General features: G+C 36.8%; 1 protein-coding gene across 4 annotated transcripts in view; it reads left to right on the forward strand.

The window, feature by feature from the left end:
• Positions 1-24,091, forward strand: part of LOC131779864 (proto-oncogene tyrosine-protein kinase receptor Ret-like) — a 36,368-nt gene that overhangs the window by 6,334 nt on the left and 5,943 nt on the right. For 3 of the 4 annotated variants that reach the window (XM_066168399.1, XM_066168401.1, XM_066168400.1), the window contains exons 2-9: positions 3,329-3,682; positions 7,426-7,680; positions 10,787-11,047; positions 11,725-11,973; positions 12,974-13,228; positions 16,508-16,558; positions 17,313-17,401; positions 23,806-23,861. In XM_066168399.1, the coding sequence (XP_066024496.1) occupies positions 3,329-3,682; positions 7,426-7,680; positions 10,787-11,047; positions 11,725-11,973; positions 12,974-13,228; positions 16,508-16,558; positions 17,313-17,401; positions 23,806-23,861 (1,570 nt within the window). Of the gene's footprint in view, positions 1-3,328; positions 3,683-7,425; positions 7,681-8,975; positions 9,076-9,768; positions 10,019-10,786; positions 11,048-11,724; positions 11,974-12,973; positions 13,229-16,507; positions 16,559-17,312; positions 17,402-23,805; positions 23,862-24,091 lie in introns of those variants that run through there. The other variant, XM_066168402.1, reaches the window with a different exon arrangement.

Genomic DNA, 24,091 nt, shown 5'->3' on the forward strand with positions numbered 1-24,091 from the left:
CAAGCCGCGAAAGTAGAAGAAGTGCTGATATCATTCTTACAAGACCAGAAACAAACTTGACTAGGAACTCCATTAAATACAGAGGAGCAATAGCTTGGAACAGTCTATCTAACAATTAATAAGCAGCTAAAAACTTAAATGAATTCATGCATTTATTAACTGAATTTGACATTAGTAAAATAAATTTTGATTCTATTGTAGCAGAATTTAAACACAGGGACAACAGTTAATTATTAAAAACTCAATTTGATTTAAATGATCAAATCAAGCGGAAAAGTGATCTCTTTCACTCATCTTTGACTTGGCAGTTAGTGGTCACACAAACAATTATATCGTGAACAATGTCACAAGAGCTCTTATTGACGAGTTGACTGTGAAATTCGGTGGAGAAATCGTGTAAGACTCCGACGGTTATGATCTTTTCAGCTATATGGGGACGTCTTCTTGACTTGGAGTGAGAGAGCTAGCACGTTCAGAGGAGGTATTCAGTCTGTTGATTTTAAGATCAGATGCAATGCTGGAGATAAGAAGAAATCAGGAGTTGACTATGAACACAAATATGGGGTTCCATTGGATCACGAGTTCTGAAGGATCAGATTGGTCTTCTTTCCAAGAGCTCTTTCTAATGAGTTTGTGTTCGAGCTCAAACTCGCACCTACCTCCAATGTTGTGATAGGATCTGATAAGGCACAGTTCAGTATGAAGGGGGTTTAACACCACAAATGGAAAGAGATTCATGTACTAGCACGCCACTCATTTCAAGACAACCAATATAGCAAAATCGAAGGACACGATCATCAATGAAAGCATCAATGTTCTCGAGGAGGTCAATGAAGGGTCTTCTGGTTCTTCCATTCTACGAGCCACATGTCGTCCGCCAGTGTGAGAGGCAGTGAGAAGATATTCAGTCCCGACATCACTGAATATCGACAACTGAGCCCTTTTCGAGAAATTTTTCTATAGCCATGTTTGGATTATTCCCGTGTAAAAGCAACAGTTGACGAAATCATCGAAGAAACTGAACACTACATACGTATCTCTGCGGTACCTCAGCTGCAGCTCTTGGGAAGATCGATTAATATTTTCAGTCTTGTACTACGTTTTATTTTGCGATCTGTATGTTATTAGGAGGTAACAAAAAGATCATTTGATATCCTGAAAACTGATGTAAATCAAACGATTATAATATTTTTGAAGTAAACTTCGTTATCATGCGAAATGAGGTTAGGTGAGGTGCACACAGACTAAAGATCTTTTAATGAGGGAAACTTTAAGCTCTCTCTTTAGCCCAGAGATGTTACCCTTAGGACTCTTCTACACTTGGCACATTTTAAGGAATAGGCATTGGTATCAGAAACATGCAGAGTCCTTTACGTAGGTAGAAGGTTAGACACTGGTTTGGCCATATCCTATATTTTGCTGAAGCGTTCTATTTTTTATTTTGCTCCTCCATCGTGTACGTACCGCGTGTTTTGTCGCTAAGTCATAAGTACAGCAAGTTTCGTTTTTGTTGCCTTTCCCTTTTTCGCTTTTCTATTAAGTTGAAATTTGCTCTTTCCCGAATTTTGCAGCTCTTATTTTCTTTTTAGTTCTGCATCGCTTCGCATTTTATAGTCGTTGTTGAATGGAAATTTGTAGCTTCAACTCGTCTCACTGTGGACATAAAATTTGCCTTACTCGTGAGGGATTTTGTGATTTTAGCAGTCGAGTGGTTGTGTTCTTGCCGCAGAATTCTTCATGCGGTTTTGCAATCATCTTAATCTTTGCCCCGATTGATTCTCCTCTAGGATATTCCGCCTATCGACGTCAAGAGAGTATCAGTAAAAATCATCTCATTTGGAAAAAAAACCTTGATTTGCTTCTAATATAACATGTGATTTTCAAAACTATTTTTACGACCTCGTGAAATCTTTAATTACAAAAAAAATATCTCAGTAGTAAGACGTAATTTCACTCACCTTGGGGGTTGAATAGATTTCACCGTCAATTTTATCATAAATAATATTGACGCAAGCTAACTTCTGGAAACTAAGGCTTGCTGTACCTCATCAATAAATTTTGATTATGACAGGTATTTTACGCACAATTAATTAAACCTTTCTTACAGATGATTAAAGGTTCCCTATAGCAACCAGTTACGTGCCTTAATACTTAAATGAAGTGTTGGGAAATTAAACCATTTCCTATCTCCTTCCAATATCCTTTAAATTAAAAGTTGATTATTGAATTTATGTGCGTTAGCCGAAACACTTAAAGTAGGCCATATGCGTAAGGCAAGGTTCATTTAAAAGTCAAATAGATTGACGACCGAAGAGTAAGAAAAAATAGCGTAGAGTGATGGCCAATTTGATGCTGAAAATTCAAATTGTGCCAAAGCCAGAAATAAAATATAACTGAGCGTTACAATTCTGACTAATAAGATGAACGCAGCCGAATCAGGAACGAAATAGCTCACAAGGTAATTGCATGACAAAAAAAAGGTCAAACCGATTGAATTAGGTAAAAATTCAAAACATAATAAATCTGCTGCTAAATATGTGTTAAATATGGCAGAATGGCAGCTAAACAAATACGCGAAAATCAACTTAAGGACAATTTAATATGCTTACGTCAAATAATCTAAAAGAGGCACTCTTCTCGAATGTAACTGCCCGAAATTTCAGTGACCAGTTACGCAAGAGGCTTCAACGCGTTTCCTCGCTCAGCCTTTTTAACCACGAGAAACATAACTGTGCAAACGATTTTGTGTTTTGTGTTTTCTTCTGTGATTTTAGCCTAGCTTAAGAAATTTCTCATATGCAACTTGAGTGTACTAGGAGAAAACTTGAAAATGAATTCATTGCTTTCCAAAGTTTTGCTCCAAAGGAAAAAGTTAACTTAACCTGAGTATCTGGAAGGATATTTTAAATATGAACGAAGAACTTTTTCTTCAATGGTTAGCTTTCCTGAATAATTAAAAGTTGGACTCAGGTAGGGTCTATTAACCAGCTGCTGTCGTGACATCGCTTCAAGGTTGAATGTTATGACCGAGCTGCTGCCTGAAACGGTGAACGAACTACTGTGCAAACTCCTTCTAGCGCGTTCGTTCTACAATTATACTAGAAGCATTTTGTTGTATTTGGGTATTGATTTTAAAAGCGGATAACCTCAAAAGATTTGCGGCATATCACACTTACTGCCAAACGTAGACGCTGGTAACCCTGACGGTACATGTTTTGTTAATAAGAGCAATAACAAAAGGTAAATGGGAAATTACCATGTAAGTAAATAACTTGGGCCATTAAAATAATTTGCTGTTTCAACAACTATTACGTTTTTCAATTCAAAGCTGAATCTTTTACTTGGACGGCTCCTCCACCAGCCTGGGCTCCGACTGATGGAAATGACGTACGAACATTCACGTTTTCAGTGTTGGATGGAAGTACTAATGTGGCTTTGAGGTGGAACTATACACTGGGAACTGGGGAAGTAGTGGTATTAAAAATATGGGCACTGGATGGAACTCAGATTGCAATATTGGGCGGTATAACATTAATAAATGACGATCGTTTTGACGTCAACAAAAGTGAAGTGGCCACTTTGATGATTAAAAATGTCAGTGAGTTGGGAGATGCTACCATTCAGTGTGCGGTTCAGACGAACTTAGGTATCTGGAAATATAATATACGGCTGGAAATTACAGGTGAGAGACAGAATAAACTAATTAAGTAAAAAGTCCTAAATCGAAGTACAACATACACTACCTTTCGGTGAACCGGTACAACAAGCCGATTGATAATTATAGCAAATCAGTATATCGCCTATGAAAAGTTAAACCCGAGTAACTGACTGATATATTTTAGGTACCAGATTTAGGTAACCTGCTGTGCAGGCGTCTTATTGATTTAACGCGAGCTGATGTTAAAAAAGCTCGCGATCGTTTATTCGACCGGCCATGTTTGATTAAGAGTTAGAGTGGACGGTGGGGGAAGGGGGCGGGGAAAGGTGGGAAGACGGCGTAATTTTTATTGCCTGACCCTCCCCTCTCCTTTCTTTTAACCGTCGCCCACTCACGGCAATGAAAATCAAAGAATCCAGCCATATTTTACTGAGCAATTGCTCGTTAATTACCTTTGCTCCTAAAACTACGTCGGCTCTGCAGGCTAAGATTGAAGATGCGTTAGAAGCTATTGCTGCCGAAATAAATAAAAGAGGCATGCATGCTGAGGAAAATTTCCGTTAAGGCGGAAAGGCAACTCTTCCACCCCTTCAGCAGCACTTTCTCTGATTTTATTGACAGAATTTTCGCAGTATCATGAACTAATATGATACTGGAACGAATGAAAAGGGAGTCAGTGATTTCATTCTCACCCAGTAAAAGTTATTAAGCTTGAAAAGGAAATAATCAAACTTTCATAGGCTGATCTCCTTGATTAGCCGATATGAACCAGTTTTGTAACTGGCCGTTTCAGGAAGTCCGCTCGGTGAAAAAGCCAGTTTAATGAAGGACACAAACCTGTTGTGACATGAATGTTAGAGGGGAAAAGCTACTTTAAAATATACGTGCAGGTCTCTATATAATTTTTAAGATCTTTTTTTCACTTTATTTTAATCCTTTTCTTTGAAATAGAAAATTATTCTTTAAAATCTTGGTGAATAGATGTTCTAGTACTATTTATCGTGACTGAAAAGAAAAAAAAGCAATTTTAGTACATACTCAAAGTGAGCTCAACAATTTTTCTGAAGGAAACCTCTTTGAATCTATTTATTCGGAAGCTCAATTCATGCGTAAAAAGCTCACTGGCACACGAGACATCAAACTGAGTACATTGACGAAAGGGTAAGAAAGACTCTGAAGACGAGAATTTAAATAAAGTTACAGAATATGATAAATAAGGAGCCCTAAATAATCTGGCTCGAAAATTCTTTCCCAATCCTTGGAAAATTTGACTTTACAACTGGTTTGAAACAAAAAAAATTTCTTTAACGAACAGCAGATAAATCAAGAGAAAATAATTGGACCTTTTGTTTATAAATAGAACGATCGACGATCACCAATGATGTGATTCAAACTAAAACATCTTTAGACAGATTTCCGTCTCGCCAGTTTTTTCCTAAGATTATCGAACGTACAATTCAAGTACAGAGAATGGAAATATTTAATAATTACTGGATAAGGTTAAACATGATTACGAGAATTATTAAGGGCGATTTTGTTTTACTATGCACATTCCTGAGCACTGGTTAAGACAAAAGTGTGCATAAGAAAGTGATCACTGCACAGGAAACCAAAAAGTAATTGAAGAACTGTACTCTTGGTGACGGGGTTAGAAGATGATAGCATGTAACATGAAAACCTGGAATAAAAAGCATGCCGGAAGGGGGACTTGGCATCAAAGAGCAACTGAACAAGTCGTCTAAACTATCGGCTGTAATGGTATTTCGTAACTCCTGCTTGAGTCAAAAGCATTGTGAATAATTATGGCTTCCGCCCTCTATGGGCATTAAATCTTTTGTCAGCAGGTATAACGCAACGGGAACAGAGCTAAAGCCTGCCTGTAGCCAGTCAAAGTCACGACAGTGACACCAATTTAGGATAAAAACAGTTGTGAGTACTTGTATTTGATACGTAACATCAAGTGTTTGCAAGTCATCCAAAGCCTAATGCGTTGAAATCCTGACTGGCTTAAAACTGCGCATGTAACCTAAGTGCTGAACCAACAACGATAGCCTGACAAAACCGGCCTAGGTTATGGGGATCTTTTATTCACATGGACGTAAACACGAGGCATCCTATGGGTTTTCCGACACCAAATCACCAACATTTTGAATAGAAAACTCCTCCAAACCAACGTATTTCAAATTAACCAACAATTAACTGAGTAATCTTTAAACTTAGATGTAAACATGAAAAAGGCCATTTGATTTTCTTGTGCCTGCTTTTGGACAACGATAAGATCTTTCCGACACACTCCAAAAATTTGAAACAAACTCCAACAATTTGAAACGACGACACTTCCAAAACAGCTCATTTATTAACAATGGCCTGTTTGATCTTTAAAACAAATGCAATAATGGAAAAGCAACTTAAATGGAAAAAAAACTTAATTTTTGGGCGTTTTGCCAACGCTAACTACTTGCTTGCGATCAGATAAATAGCTTTTGAACCAATTCAGTTCAGTGTCCTAAATTCCATATGATTCTGGCCTGTTTATCCATAGATCGTGGTCGACAGAATCAAACACTTTACGCAGGTCAATAAACTCAGCGCCAGTAAGTAAACCTTGATCCATACCATGTCGAACGAAATCAGAGAAGGCAACGACAGCAAATTCATTGAGGGTGGTTTGCTCTAAATCCACGCTGAAAAGGACTTAGTAACTTGTTTTCATTGCAGAAACTGTACAACTGATGGTGAACAGCCCGCTCCAGTAATTTCGATGCCACGGGCAGGACAGATATGGGTCGATAATTGTCCCTATCGGTAGACGCTCCTTTTTTAAAAGGGGAGTAATTCTTGTCTGTTTCCATTCCTGCGGCACAATTTCTTGCGATAATGAAGCATTAATTATCAGAGTCAGTGGCTTGGAAATGACTTCAGCGGCATCCTTCAGCAACCGCGGTGAAATGCCATCAAGTCCACTTGCTTTACTAGTTTTTAGCTGTCAGAGGGCATTTAAACTAAACGATTCATCCACCATTTTATACTTAAAACCTGATAGTGAACGATTCACAGCTTGAGAAAACCTTCTTCGTTACTGCCAAGATCCAGAGATTGTTTAAGGCGCGTGACAGCTGATGCAAAGAACGTGTTAAAAGCATTTGCAATCTTTTTGTTGTCAGTACAAAGCTTTCCGTCCATCTGAATATGCTTAATGAGAAATGATTTCTTTTCCCTAGGGAGTATCTTCTTCGATAGATTTCTTCGTTAGATTATACCATAACACACTGAATTTAAGTTGATGGTGAAAAAGCTGAAATCTTTGTAAATGGGCAAAGATGTGATGTACGAATACATTTCTTAAAAGCTTTGCTTTAAGAAAATGGAATACGGGATGAGCTCCCAAAATCTGAAGAGCCAACTTTAAAGCTACTAACTTCTCTTGTCGCACATGAAATTAACCAGCAATTTTGATAGAAGAACAGCGTTTAAAACAAAGAAATTCGTTCAGCGAGGAGAGCTGAATTGTTTTGAAAGAAAACAAGAGGTTATAAACAGTTTATAATCACTTGATGAAAACCAAAGGAAAGCAGAGATTCTTCCCATGGTGAAGATCACATGGATGTCGAGGCAAATGGAACGAAAAGTATTTAGACATACGTATGCACAGAAGTTTGACCGCGATCGACAATGTTCCTCTAAGGTGCATAATAAAAGTAATGCTGAAGTTGACTATTTTCGCCATCAACGTCACCTGAGATTTTTAAAATTTTTTCTTTTCTCAGTTCCATCAAGGATAACCAAAACAAGTGATAACCAGACTGTGAATGAGGGTTCTAACCTAACTTTGTTTTGCAACGCAACTGGTAAACCAGCCCCAAATATAACCTGGACCAGAGTGTCAGAGGATGAAGTGCTGTTTGTTGGAAATCCCTGGCATATTGTTAATATCAACAGGACTTATAATGGAAAATACCGCTGTGTTGCAGACAATGGGGTTCCAAGTGCAGTTAACAGTACAATCTCCGTCAATGTTCTTTGTGAGTATACCTTGTACTACAAACTAGTGTATCTTTAATCCTTATTTAATTTGCCTAATTGATTTGACCTAGCTGTATTTGCAGGGAAATTTTGATGTTATATACTGAAATTTTTTTTTAAGTGTTAAAGATAATTTTCTTTTATAATTTTGGTAAGACTGGTGTATAAAGCTTGCTCTTATTTTAAAGTTTTTGTGAATGTTGCACCAGTGTGGAAGTACAAAACCCTTGACGATGTTCCAATAGAAATAAGATATTTCAGTTTTGAAGCAGACACTGTGTCAATGTTGGAAACATCAAGTAAAATGACTTCACATTTCAATTTTTTTTAACCGTAATGTTATGATCCTTTGAAATAAAATTTTCTTTAACACAGAGTGGTACTGCTATTAAACTTATTGTCTGGAATAATCTGATAAAAAAATGATGGATCGTAACTTGAAGACTAAAAAAAAGTCATGTGAAAGACTGAAAAAACAAAAAACCATAAATGTAACAAACAACAGCATTGAAGCAAAATTTAATAAGTGGAGAAAACTTTAATAACCAAACATGCCGCAAAGGGGAAGTTTGGAAAATACCATATCTCTACGCATGCATATGTACACGCCGGAAAAGAGTTCGCCTGGTTTCAAAGTAATGAAAAAACAAAATATCTTTACCCAGTTCTCGACAATTCAACTAAGAAACAATGTTGCCTTACAAGAAAGAATTCCATCAATTGCTCTGTCTCAACAAAGTCTGCTTGCTCATCGAGCAAATCACCATGGAATCATGGTTGCATAATGGGACTTTTTACCAAGCCTAGGATATCTGACAGCACTTTTGTCGCACCCTGGTTAGGCTTGGATTTATATGATCTTTTCAATGAAAGTATATTTTACTGCAAGGCTTTTGAAAGGGTAGGGATTTTCATTCACTTTTGCTACCTGAAGAAAGTTGTACTTTTGCAGAGATTATTCTCGGCTCGCGTTTGTCAGATTGTGACGGTAACGGCATATAAAATCTATTTCTATTCCAACCACCACAAACTTAAGTTACTTTGTGAAAAGGAAACGCAATGAGCCACATTTAGTTTTCGTGTCTGCACAACTGTTTTGTGTTAACCATTGTCTACCATGAGCTCAGCATTCTACTGTGATCTTCGGAGAAAAGATGGCCTTGTCATACTCTTCATGCAGGTTTGTTCAACGTTGCTGTTTGAAGACTCGTTTACTACATTCAAGAGCACACTTCTTTTTTATATTGTTTGTGTCTGCTCTGCTTAGTTTTTGTTTACTCTTCAACCTATCTATTTAGTCCTTTAATCACCCAAAAGTAACTATATTACTTGTTTTTGCCAGTTATGTTGGTGTGACTTACCAAGATTCAGGATTTTTTCACGGGAGGGGGATTGTAAGTGTTCTGGAACACTGCTGCAGGCTTGTTTATATTCATAAATGTATTATTATAGGGCACTTTCGAAGTGACATTATATTTTGCAATTGTGCATGCACATATCGGGCGACGGTTTCTCCCTAAATGTGGCTACTTTTTACCAAATGAAATATATACTTTTAAGGAGAATGTTTTCTTCACGATTAGAGAAGTTTCAAATTTTGAATCTGTGTAAAAACAGAGGGAAGGGGATCAAGTTTACCTTTAGTCATTCCTTTGAAGCAGTATTCCACCGAAGAAAGGGGTTGCAAGCCTGTTAGGGAGTAGAAGTAGTCAGCCCTTTTTTATATTTAGTAATGCCACATGTGATCATATTTTGTTTCTCTGAATGGAAACGTTTAATGTTCTGGAGATAGTAAAATGATGCATTACAGACTTTATTGATGTGGGATTTCATTGATAGCTCGTCATCAATGTACGAGCCAAGGTTCTTAACAACTGACGATTTCGTTGTATCAGAGTTTCCCACGGTGATCTAAGGAATATTAACCTTACATAACTGTTAAGCGAATGTCGTCAATGCAAGTTTGCATGGCAGTTATAGCATCTTGTTGACTTGACAAGTCATCGGGCCGGAAGGCCAAATATATTTGTGAATCATTCCGCATGACAATGAAAATTTGGAAGGTGACGTTCAGTGATGTTAAATAGGTTTGAAGCGTGGATGATATGTAACAAGGGAACAAGACAGGACCCTTATGGAACGCCCCAGTCAAGAGGAAGACTGGTAGAGAGGGCGCCGGGAATAGAAACACGTTGCCTTCTTGCTGAAAAGCACGACTTAAACCAATCTAATGGTGCTCCAGAGATTCTAAGAACACTATGATCAACAGTGTCAAGTGCAGCGCTCAAGTCAAGTAACACAAGTAGAACAGCACACTGAGAATTCATTTCCATCAAGGTGTCGTTAGTAACTTTCAAAAGTAGTTTCTGTACTACGGTTCTTTCTGTAGGCAGATTGTAGCGATGGGTAAAGATCATGTTTCCCCAAATGATTGAGGTTCTCATAAAAGTTAGAACGTGCCTTTTTAATCGAATTAGTAGCGAAGTTTCTTGCAGATTTTTATTCTATTATGTCGTGTGTAGAACTTGATGGGCGTTATTTTCTCTCTGCTTTTCTTTTCATCCTTTTTGTCGCTAAAATCTGATCGCTATACCACGGTACGCGTTGCCTCCGGTGAATGATTTTTCTTTGAAGTGGAGCGTGTATATCAAGAACAAATGCCAATGTCTTATTGTAGCATTCAACAAGCTCATTTAACCCCCTGTGGGTTCCTTGGCACAGTTCAGAAACTGCAAGAGCATTTCAAAAAGTGTCCAGATCAATTGATTTAATTTTCTTGGAAACCCGTTCCTTTGATGTGATTGCAACCGTTTTATTTCTTTCTTTTATCTCAGTATTTTATTTTATAAAAAATTATAACAGGATATAATTTAGAGTTGATATAATTTTTGCCTAAGAGTGAAGAGGAATTCTTCCATAAAGTATAAAAGGCTCACCTTTACTTTTTGCACTTGTCCCATGCTTGCTAACGGACAAGCATAAAGTTTAACTGAAGTAACTCTAGCATCGTGCAATGTAACCAATATAATTGAATTATTTATATAGATGGAAATACATTATTAAATAAATTATGGTTTGACAAATTCTTTGCATTATTTCTTCCAGATGACCCTGATCAAGTCAATTTAGATATAGCACCGAGAGGCACAGTCTGCCGAGGAAGTGCTGTTAAATTCATTTGTACTACTGATGCTAATCCACCAGTGCATACTTATGTGTTGTTTGAAAACGGTAAAAGGGTCAGTACAGACAAATCTGGAACATGGACAAAGATAATGAACTCTAGTGGCAAGTTTATCTTCAGATGTGAGGCACAATCGTCAAAAGGAAACAGTGCAAGCAAGGATACTCTTTTGAATGTTGGTGGTAAGATTGCTGGTACTTAAAGGCATAAGAGACATTTTAACCTGAAAATGTTAAAAACTTTATGAAAGTCATTGATGCACTTGACAAGAAATTATCAGTTTTCAATATGAAAAACTTATTATATGGAATTTTAAGTCCTTACTCCAAGTAATCTTAATCTTGTTAGAAACTTCGTGGCCTCAAGTCGCAAATGTGGCCCATCGTAAATTCTTACTTAGCGATCTTCCGAAAGTTCCTGAGTTGAGACTGGGTCAGTGTTGTCGTGTTGTGTTCATTAAAAAATCATTTCTCATATCCCTAAGGAGTATAAACAGGTAACAGCAAATTGTTAGTGAAACACGTAAATTGCTGAGGGTTAACTTTTGTGACCCAACATCCGGTCAAGGGGAGTAGCATTACTCTTAGTCACTTCATGCCGCAGAAACCCTAGGCACGATTCTGTGCTGAGAGCCGTTTGGATATTGAGGGGACAGTTCTTGAGGGTAACGCTTAACTTCATGATAGTGAACAGGTCCCTAGAATAGAGAGCACATGTCAATTTGGTATCATTATTCAGAGCTCTCGCCTTTACTCTTCAATATACTTTCTGAGGAATACTTGGTGGCTAAAGAATAAAAATTTGTTCACTGATTGAGCTACTTATAGTTCAACAATATTTTTTAATTTATTCCCACCAGAACCACCTGCAGTAAAACAGACACCAAATGTAACAGTCAAGGAAGGTGAAAATGTGATGGGGGAGTGTAATTTAACTACAGGGACTCCTCCCCTGAATCTATTTTGGCAGAATGTAACAACTGATCAATTCGTTGAATCAGGAAAGCTGTTGACCATCATTAACATCACAAGATATCAAACAGAATACGGATGTGTTGCAAACAACACTTGTGGAAGAGCTTCTACAACCATGTTCATTGATGTAAAGTGTAAGGAAGAATATATTTTATCTTTATTAATAGATGTAATCACCAGCACTAATGCTGCAGTTGTCATTGATTCCTTTTTTTAAAATAAATTTTAGTTGAAGTAATGGTGGATTTGTTGTAACACTTCTTTTCCAAGCTGTCACAATGAAAGGGCGAATTGATGTTAACTAGTTTACATTTTTTGGTAGTTTTAAACTATGTCAGTGCAAAGAACTTGAAGGATCTAATGGAAGTTTGTGGAGCCTCATTTGGTGAAACAAAATTTCCTCTCCTTCAACATTTATTTCCACCTTCCATTTTTTAGTTTTTTCTTCTCTGCTGTAATAATGTTTGAGCTTTTTGTTCTTGTAGGTGCTTGCTTGCATCAGCCACACAGTTTTGACAAAAATACTTGTTCCGTTAGTGTTTAATACGACCTAGCTGCGCCTTTATTTCCTAAACTTTAAATACTTCCATATTTCATAACTACATGTAAGAATCTTCATTAGTATGGACACTTTTAAAATTTACTAAGACTGATTTAGGTAATGCATTTTGTTGGTGAGTTGTTCTATGCTATAGCTGCCTGTAAATGGGGAATATTTTGATTCCTGTACGTGTAGCTACTCCTTACTCTATTATGACAAATTATACTCATTTGGTCCTGTACGCGGTTGTTAAGGAATAAGATGGACATGGATTTGTTTGGATTGTGTAGTCATAACACAGAAATGCTGGGTTTGCACGTTTGTGTCTACCGAAATAAAACTACCTCGCATTGTTCTCTATTGAAGTGTTTTATATTACTTTATTGTTTTACCTTACACAGTCCTATGCATGTCAATTTTGATATCAGTCCTATCCTTATCAACTGTGGAAATTTGTACAAAGAACATTGCTAACAAAAGATATGGAGATGGGTAAAGCACTATTTGCTTCGCCTATATACTTTATGTTTTGACATCAAGGTTCGCTACTCTTAGCACTCATCCTCACTGCATGTGTAATTCTTTTTGTTTAGATGGACCATCGGTCAACTCCCTAAAGAGTGAAACTGTTACAGAAGGAAAGCACGTGGCCATTCCTTGCCTTAAAAACAGTGGAAACCCCCCAGCTGTTGTCACGTGGTACAAAGGAAATGATACCAACGGCAATGAAACGACCAACGGCTCAACTCTGAAGGTTCAGAATGCTGCTCTAAGTGACGAGGGATGGTATACCTGTTTTGCTAAAAATGAAGTAGGAAATGTATCTACAACGCTCTTCTTAAGTGTTGGTAAGTATTATGGGTTTAGTGTAATAAATAATTTTAACTAATATTTGAACTATATTGCTGATTCAGGTATCCCACATCATTGCACCATTGCTAACATATTCTTCACATAATTAAAACCGCAGAAGTGTATTATTTTTTCATAGGGCAGGGAAAGTGACTATCTAAACAGCGAGAAATGCTGATCAAGTTTTATTAACAGGGGAACATTTCAAGATTATATAGTTTTACTACAGTTATCGATAACTAAAAATTAGTTTTCGAATGGTGCGGCCTACTTATGTCTGCAACACAGTGAAGAAGGTCACTCTATCATTCGAAAGACAACATTTCAAGGGTCAAAAACTATTTTCTTTCCAGGGATCACGTCGAATACAAAAGGAGCATCTCTTGCATATGTACAGGAACTAAGGATTTTCTAAAGAACTTTTTAACAATAGAAAAAGACACTAGATGAAGGTTAAAAAATCAGAACCTTTTTTGCAACAATGAGTCTTATCCTACGACCTAAGATAACTCCTTTCATTGGGAGTGAGCATCATAACCAGCTCCCTACCGGTCAACTTCTCTATTGTTAACTGGAACAGGCAGTAAAGAGTAAAGGTTTAAGCATTGTTATCTAAAATTCAGTGTGATACACTCTACATATCTTAACAAACTGTGTTACACTTTTTAGACTCTAAAATTGCATCAAAGTTGTTTTCATTACACTGAAATACGTTTGAAATTAAAGGAACAAATAAGGCTCCATACTTAGATAATAAAACGTGAATTGCATTTGACATTTCATCATTTGACATTATATTTCAAACTTGACATTAAACAGTATAAGTCCATCGATATCTTTGAAACACAGAAGCTTTTTTTCAATGTTATTGTTCCATTGAGTTTAACACTAAAAAATTAGTTTTATTCATAGATTCCATGGACCCCTCTGTATATCTTTTTCATTTTTAGTTTGGTATCATGGAAGTCTTTGGAAAAAAATTCAAGGCAATTCGTAAGGTTTTCATTCCTTATTCATTCGATCAAAGTATAGACACATTTACGTAAAACCGAAGGAGGTTTTTCTCGCCTCCAGAGTTTTGCCAACATTTCACTTTGGGTGACCACATGTCAAGTTAGGTCAGATCTTCGAAAACTGGAAATTCCGACCTCAAATAGAAACACAGGTGCGTCTAGAGGCGTCTCACGAGACCCGCAGCGAAAAAATTGCAGGTGATAGACCTTTGTTAAATTTTCTGGCCGTTATTTTCATTTCAAGTTTTTTTTAATTAAAGGCGGCTTAAGCACGCCGCTGCAGAACTCGTAAACGGCTGGTGGTCGGGTGAGGGAAGCGAAGATTCCTTAATCTAAGAGCCTTAATCCATCACTGCGTTTGTCTTAGAGGTTCGCATAAGGACTCTCCTCCTTTTTCTCTCTCCCTATTCAAGGTCTAGTGACATGTTATAATACACATTTTGTTCGAAAATACGTTTTAGTGAGTAACTCGCGCACTTTTCGATATTTTTCAAGGCTTTTTCTTGGAAATTGTAGTTAAAGTAGCAATATTTGGCAAAATATACCCTTGAAGGTCAACCGTAGCCTTAAGAGGCTGTCTCTCTTATTTCCACCCGGTCAATTTTGCGTCAAAAATAATTTTGCCTGAAACTCTGTTAACAGAAAGACTTTACCTAGGAAAGAACTAAATTAGATTTGGTTTGATTCGAAATAATTTTCTGACTGCATTACGGGCCATAATTACTTCCCAGTCCGTAGGGACCGTCGCAACGTCTCGAAAATTGAAAAATAGGCATATTTTGTAACGTTGTAAAATATTTTTTTCGCATAGTTAAGCCACAGAATTTATATCAGATTGCTTAAAAACCTTTCTAGTTTGCCAAGAAAGTTAGAATTTGCCCTCTCAACATATTTGAAAAGGCGAATTTTAGCATATTCTGACCACTAAAAATCGCCATCGGCCGATGGCCGTAAATAACCTTAATTAAGACGCTAAGTTTTGGGATTTGGGACCTGGTTGACGATTCTATCCTACACAGCCGTTAAGTTTAGACCTTTATAGGCAAAAATATGCAAAAACCTTTGTACGTTTTCGATTTTTCAAAAGTTATGACCGTTTGAATCAGCACATGTACGAGCATTCGCGATTTTTTCGCCTACATCAAAATCGAACCACTGGAGCAGATTTCGTCATAAATACAGCTTACCCGCTTTGCAGCCCGGCTTCATGGCTCACTTCAGAATTTTTCTAATAACCAAATTGGTGAAATCCATGATAACTTCAACAAATAGCTAGGTATTGCCTTCGAAAAGTAGGCGGCATCCATCGTGATTCGTGGTATCAAAACAAATGTCGAAATTGGCCACATTTCGCGGTGAATCACCCATTTAACATCGCTGCAAAGCAAGCAAGCTCAGGATATCTGAAATTGATTTATTAATTATATGATATCAAACTCCAGGTAAAAGAATTTATTCTTTTCATCCAAAATTTTTCTGCCCAAATATTACTGTGGGATACAAAACAAAACCATATGGCACAACGTACGGCACAAGCTATCAGCGGTCTTCTCTTTTGTGCGGACCTTTGTGAGAACAGTATAACATCGAACTGATCTAAATTTAAGCGATTATTTCTTCACTTCAGAAGCCTAAAACCTTCATTTCTCCCTCAGTTTCCAGACATGGAGAGTTTATATTCTGATTTTGGAAAAAATTCAGCTCGGCCGATGGCGATTTCTAGTGGTCAGAATATGTTAAAATTCGCCTTTTCAAATATGTTGAGAGGGCAAATTCTAACTTTCTTGGCAAACTAGAAAGGTTTTTAAGCAATCTGATATAAATTCTGTGGCTTAACTATGCGAAAAAAATATTTTAAAACGTTACAAAATATGCCTATTTTTTAATTTTCGAGACGTTGCGACGGTCCCTACGGACTGGGAAATAATTATGGCCCGTCAGCAGTCAGAAAATTATTTCGAATCAAACCAAATCTAATTTAGTTCTTTCCTAGGTAAAGTCTTTCTGTTAACAGAGTTTCAGGCAAAATTATTTTTGACGCAAAATTGACCGGGTGGAAATAAGAGAGACAGCCTCTTAAATAATAATAACAATGTGTAGTTTGTCATAACACAGGACCTCCCTGAAACAAATTCTGAGAGCCGAGCCTCCGGAAAAAATATTGATACCATGATCAAGTGGTTTTAGTTTGGTATGATCGATGACAAAACTGAAATTTCATGACGATCAGAGAATCAAGAAGTCGTATTTTACTTTCCCTAGTTAAGCCAGTATCAAGTACCATTGCCACTTCATCCAGAACAACTCCTGCAGGTGACTGTGTTTTTGTTCTTATTTTTAACAAACTTTTAAAATTATCTTATCAAAATAGGACGTTCTTTAATGTTACGAAATAAATCGGAGTCTTGAACTTAGTGAAGACTCGTAACCAGTCGTGACACAGATTGCTTATCAGTAAAGCTGTGTCTATTCCCTAATTGCTTTTCATCTAGTGAGCGTATATGCGATTATGCGAATCTTGGTAGGTGTCATGCTGCGACTCAAAAGATCTCAATGAGCAAAAAGACTGTACCTTCTTCAATGGAAGGATGGCCAAAATTACCATACTTACAGACGTCGAAAATTATTTCTGCAAGGACTCTATTATAGGTTGGGTTTGATGGACATTTTGTGACATATCATGCCAGTTATGTTCAAACACAATTTATTTTTTTAATATGGCACAATGAAACTTTTTTGAGGGGGAGGGGGGTGGGGTCGGGGCGAACTATTGCATCTGTTCAAGACACATCAATACAATTTTAATGTGAACCTACTTAAATATAAAACACATTTCTTTATCAAATATTAACATACCGTGATAAGCAATAATCAAAACGTTTTCATGTTTATACTCGTATTAAACATAAGAATTAAACAGAGTCTATCAGGATGAGTTTTTGAGTAGGGATTATTCGACAAATTTTGAGCGAAAGTATTGTTAGATAGATTTAGCTACTTCTCTGCACTTTTCCTGAATGAAGATTCTTCATGCGTTTTGTAAAAGGACACGGCTATTAATCTTTAGCTTCAGAGAAAACAGAAGTTTACCTGACGGCGACAATACAGGAGAACTGTCGCAGACGTTCACACGTTGCTGCGAAATTTCCAGAAATGGTGAGATGATTTATTAATATCATGGAATTTATGAAATACCGATACAAACTTCATCATAATGTTACGATAATATATAGATTTAGCCAAACCTAAGAGCGGAACTCTTGTTAGTTTATTTTCTAGCCCCTCATTACAATAAAAACTGTAATAAAACTCTTCAACACTGGTTGTAGAAGAGTTTCTTTAAGGGGATTAGGAGACCAGTCCGGGGATGGGGAAGGAAGGGAAGAATTTGCGAGGTCTGAAACCTGGGGACGACGTCCTCACAACTTGCGATAAAACGTATGCTAGTCAGCGGTATCTTCAAGCAGCTGAGGACCTTCGTTGTTATTCCCGATGTTTTGAGTAAATTTTCGAAGATAGAGAATCTTTTCTTCTTCAGGGGAAGTGTGAGATGTCATGTGACGGTAAGGTTTTCACGCATTAAATTTGACTTCGCGGGAACGTACAAAACGGGTAATTTACTCGGTAGAGACCACTCGGCTAACGAGAGCGGAAACTCGTCACGATTTCCTGGCACACGGAGATCTACTTCGAGTGAACTTGTACGGACTTCAAGGAGGAGACAGCGTTTAAGTTCCACAATAGACTTTTATTCGTAGAGCGCTCTAACATACCTCATGCTAGGGTCAAAACTAAAACTGTAATCGGCACTCCGTCGTATGTAATCGGTACGCCGTCGTGGATGTAATCGAAAAAAGCTTTACAAAGCACTTGCTTAAATATGAACTGGTGTGAGGTTCCATTGTTACACAAATCACAATATTTGAATAAGGACACAAAGGAGCGGAAAAAAGTCTCTTTGAAGTTAAACGAAAGCTACTTAAATATTCCATCTGTTTCTACGACGGAAAGAATCTCAAAATTAAAAAGATGGATGCAATAAACTCGAGGCCATTAAAAATAGGAAACTTAGGTGAGAATTTACAGCTCTGATATTGAAAATATAGCTTAATTACAGCAGAGCAGCTTAGGAAATAAAAACGGAAAGGCAATCAAAATTTTCTGCTTATCTATGCAAGGTTGGTGTGGAAACTATCGTATGAAAAGAAATTAAAGTTACGAGTATAAACTCAGCTGCTAACTACCATGAAAATCAATTTTTCCAGAAAGACCATTAACACTTATATTTGCCTAAAAAAACCAGTAATAAGTAACAAAAGTGCCGACATGTAGGTGCATAATGAAGCGAGTAACAAGCAAAAATCTATTTCAAAAGCTGTTGTTGTTTTTATTCATTTTTTGATTTACTAAAATGGAAGAACTTGAATGAACTCGAGTAAGTTGGAAATGGTTAAATGTGAAAGTTTACGAATAAATATAGTATAAACTCAGCTGCTAACTACCATGAAAATCAATTTTTCCAGAAAGACCATTAACACTTATATTTGCCTAAAAAAACCAGTAATAAGTAACAAAAGTGCCGACATGTAGGTGCATAATGAAGCGAGTAACAAGCAAAAATCTATTTCAAAAGCTGTTGTTGTTTTTATTCATTTTTTGATTTACTAAAATGGAAGAACTTGAATGAACTCGAGTAAGTTGGAAATGGTTAAATGTGAAAGTTTACGAATAAATATGCTCTAAACAAACACACGGAAAAATCAGTAAGTCTTCCCGTAACAGTCCGCATCAGTTGAAATTATTTTCTTTTGAGCGTGACTGATAATTTTGGTTTGGGAAAATGAGTCAAAATTGAAAGAAACGACGGTAAACTACTTCGAGTTTAGACATCAGTAGTCGATTGAAGGATGTACACATGATAACAGTGAATTAGTAAATCAAGACGCCAGAATCGCTTCTCTTATTTCTTCTCTTGAAGTTGCCAGGTATGACTGCTTGCCCCTCCATTTTTTTCCCTAACGTTTCAACCTCCTCTGTTTCGCGTAAAAATTAAAAAGAAAAGTCATTTTCAACTCGCGTTTGAACCTGTTATTTCTTAAACCTTTTCCTCTTTTGGCTATTATTCTTTCATGATTGTCCTCTGGCTGGAAATACACGGCGTCTTTTTGAGATTCTTTCTGTTATTTAATTCGATAACCTCTGCTATAACTACATATAATGTAGGTTTCTTCAAGCCAACTGCCCATGATCTTAGCAACTCTAGCTAATGAAGTGCGAAATTTGTCTGACATGTTTCTTGTGCTGCAAAAGTTTGCTTTAAAAGAAGACAAGCTAGAGCTAAAATGTCATGATTAAAACTTGATGACGAAGAGAGACTTAAGATTCGATCATGAAGACATTTGTGGAAAACTTGAGATAATACCTGGATCTCATTTTTACATCGCAGCAATAAATTCCAAACATCAATCAAGTTTTCTCTTTAGTTTTAAAGTTGAATTTATGTTATTATTGGCTATATTAAATAGGTTGAAAAGTCTTTGATGGTATTTTCTCATGTTTGCAAATAGCTGAATTTACTGGAAGGTGGAGTTATTGCAACATGTTAACATGAAACACAACAATAAATTTTAATGATATGTAAAAAGTTTTCATTTGACTATCCACTGGCAAGTCGTTGTATTACATTTCAACCCAACCATTTTCCATAATTTGTAAACATCATTACAAAGCAATTAGTCAGGGAAACATATACCATGTTGGAAATGTCATGTCCATAGTAAGCCAACAGGATTGAGGAGGGTGTATGTGGGAATAGACTCTCTTATCTGTATTGTTAATTTGCTAATCACTCCTGTTGCTAATGTTTTGATAAGGTTGGGCTGTCAAGGTAAAAGAACTGAGGATTTTAGTAGGCAGTGACTCTTTTGAAACCTGGAAACTATCATCGTGAAAGCCATACTTGTGCCTGGTAACTCATTCTTATTCTGATAAACTAGTTTTAAGAAGGATACAATATTTTATCACAAATATTTGATGCATAGGCTGTGCACAAATATTTAATTTAATTATACTTTTATGGCCAATACCAATCCCTACGCATGATGAAATGTCAGTAGGATCAGTGGAAAATGTACCAAACATCTGCAAGTTTTGATGTAATTATATTAATTACATGAATATCAACTGATTCTAGGACATCTAAGAATATTCAAAAGAATGTAAAATTGTTTGAAAAACTAGAACTCAGCGTAGGCCAAATAAACAAGATTCTTAAAAAAAGAAATGTGTACTAATGAAAAAAGCTAAGCAACCTTTTTACCGGTTTTAAATGTTGAAAACACTTACACATGCAGATTTCTTATAAACCTGTAGTTCAAGCCTGCCATGACTTCAAAATTTTGATGCACACCTCAAAAGGAGAAGAAATAAATTTCAAGTTTCTATTTATTCAGTTTAGGATTGTCAGGTAAAATTGAGTCAAACAAATAAATTTTCACAACTAATTTATTGGGTTAGCCTACCTACAACAATCAACTTTGTGTACAAATAAGACTAGGTATGTACTGATGATGCACGAAAGAACTATCTGTGGTAAGAGGGCAGGCTTTCCTTTCTTCATTTAAAGAATTACTGAGGTTATCATCTCTCCACAAGCTCAGTGGAAAGTGAGAGTGAGAGAGACTGATAGCGACTATGTTATTTGAGTAAATATCCAGAGAAGGATAAAAGGCAAGATATGGTCTGCACAACTTTCTTATTTTAATTTTATAACCTATTAAGCTAAATTATATATATTCTTGCTTTGTGCATTATGTGGATGCCAATTAGTTGAACTTTCATGCACGTCAAAGTAAAAACATGAATTAAAATAGCAGAGTCCACTTTAATTTTAGTCGTAATTAAAGGGGGATCTTTGCTTTTCCAGTTTCCCACCATTTAAAACTCACATATCTTGTGACCAATTCCTTATATCAATGTTAAGTTTGGGTAGGACCTTTGGTAAGAAACACCATGCATTAATGAATAAGCAAGAGTATTTAATGCGATTCAAATAATAATATACATGTTACAATGTGGCAACTTACACAGAAAAATTATATAATCACACAATTCCAAACAAAGAAAGTCATGTAATTGACCAACCTGCTTCAACTTTTGAAGACTAGCAAACAATCATTAAATCCTATGCATTTCAAGCTTCCCTTCTTAAGTATTCTGTGATCATTTCTTCTACCATAAGGTATACGTTTGCAAAATGTGATGACTACCAATTTCAGAGATGGATTCTTCAGTTTCCAGCATTAGGAAAAAAATATCCTATCGCAAGCATGTTCATCATAACCGAGCAGTAAGTACGCCTCGAGATGTTGAGAGAAGAGAGAGTGGCTCTATGTTTTGTGAGACAATTGAAATTATTTCCTGAAGTTCGTACGAATCAAGTAGAAAGCACGAAAACATAGCGCTCAAAAGTACATGACTAAACAATGAAGTTCACTCATTAAGCAGCAGAACTAATTCCATTTTACCCGTGAGTTTGTTCCCACCACACATTTGCGGTCCGTGATTTAATTCTTAGATGTTTGACGGGTTCTCTCATGACAATACTGTCAAACTCAAATTACCGCGTCAGACTTAATGTAAACATGGACATCACTGACTCAATCTCATTTTATTTCAATTTTTGGATAGGCTACTACTTCGTTCTTGGGCTAAAACAACACTTCTTCGATAAAGTGCGATTTTTTTTTAAATAAACAGAGTAAATCCCACGATAGATGACTGAAGAGAGAAAGAAAGAGAAAGTAGAAACTTACGCTCGCCGTTCGCTATCATTTGGAAGCTTTCTCGGGAAAAAAAGATCCGTAAGATAACTTCTTTTCCATTAACACCACGACTGAATAAAACATTCCAAACGAAAGGACAAGAAATAACTTAAAGAATACGAACACTTTGAAATGTTATTCGAGTGATGAACCGGCGCGAGGGTTTTTAGGGGATGAAGGCCAAAATCATTGTTTTTGCCGAAACGTGATTTTACTTATAAACTAAAGCTAGTATCAAACGACGATTGTTAAAAAAGGTTTGAATTTTTTTGGGCCTTAGCGTTAGAGAAAACCTAGATAAGACACGACTTACCTCCTCGTCTTTCTCGGATCCTTTGTAGCTCGCTTCTCTTTGTTGATGACCTCTTCTCAGTCTGTTTTCAGGAGCGTCTTTGTACTTCCTTCTCGCGTTGTTCTTTGCTAGATATTCGCCTTTTTACTTATGTCTTTTCTTGTTCTCTTTCACCGTATTCCGCATATTTTGGTGTCCTCTCTAACTTTCTTAAGCGTTTTTCTCGACTCGCTTTAAGTATTTTACTTCTGGTTATTTTTGGTCGCTCAGTCTCTTTCTTTTCATCCTATTTTCACTTAAAACCCTCCCTCCAAAAACTTGAATCATAAAAATTTCCTCCCCGTTGACAAAGCTTTAGCTCTGCCGGTATTGTTGCTTTGCGTGTTGATTAGAAATTGCAAAATACTGAGAATTACTGTTCAACCTCACCAGTTTGATTTCGCGCTCAAAACGCGGATTGCAAATTATTTGCTTACACGGCTTCACATCTACTAGCCCACGTGAAGCCCTCATGCAATGCCTAGCCGTGTGCCCGTGGTACGCTACACTGAAGCTCGACACTCGAGTATGCGCACTTCATTGTCATCTGCCGGTGTTTCCTGGCGCACACTAATGGGGTGTCCAAGTTACGCGCGCAATGGCGCCTGCGCATTACCTTCTTCCACGCCCTTCCAATACATAATAGCTAAGATAGTGCCCGCGGTAAAGATAGCACCTTGCGCGGTCGGTCGTACGGTCGTACGGTCGTATGTCCAAATTTTTCCAGTTTGATGGGTTACTACTATTTTGTAAAATTATGGGGCTACGCTGCGCGCTCCGCTATAATTTTACCGACAAAAAGAACACTATCCTCCTACAAACCCAACTACTTTATTAAAAAACATATAATACTCTTACGAAGGAGTGACTCATACGGGCAATACATTAATTATCTGTAATAAATTTACCTCAGCCCACTACAAACAGTGACTTAGCTCACCACCAACACAATCGCGCAATTGTTTCCAAATCTTCTTGAATCGAACAATCTTCCTCAGAAGCTCTCTCTTTTCAAACAGTCAGTCACTCTCGACAACAACAGCTAACTACTACCATACGACTGAGTCCTTATATGCATTTAAAGAGTATTCCGAAAACGAACATTCCGGAATCTTACAACGCAATTATTTTGGTAGTATTGCATCATAACTAAATGACCTAATAGGAAGATCTAAAATGTTCCATGGTTTACATGTCAGCATGACCAGGCATTCTAGAAATTTCTAGATACTCATTTTTGCTGTCACTATCCATAACAGTGAAAAGTGAGTTTTCTAATCAATTCGTTCTTGAATGAAATCTTTACCTCTCTGTCTATCAGATGATATTTTTAACGTCATTCAGTAATGAAACAGGCGTTTGAATATATATATATATTTTAACTTACTCTTCAAATGTCCCTTTAGGCTTGTAAAGTTGCCCTTAGGTTTGGCTGCTCATCCGCGAACACTTTAACCAGCAGGTAAGGTACTGCTTGCCTCTAAACATTGAAACAATTAAAGCTAACGCAAATATGTTTTCTAGTGGGAACGTCAGCATTTAAACTGCGGCTGTAGACTGACACAGAACAACATCAAATGTAATTAATCTGATTTAAATGAAAAATACTTCTTTGGCTAGATCTTAACGTATTTTAACACTTAAAAGTCACTAAAGTACAAATATGTAAAAGCGTAAAGGTACTCTTTCTCC

This window comes from Pocillopora verrucosa, chromosome 6 (assembly GCF_036669915.1).
Source record: "Pocillopora verrucosa isolate sample1 chromosome 6, ASM3666991v2, whole genome shotgun sequence".
Taxonomy (NCBI): Eukaryota; Metazoa; Cnidaria; class Anthozoa; order Scleractinia; family Pocilloporidae; genus Pocillopora; species Pocillopora verrucosa.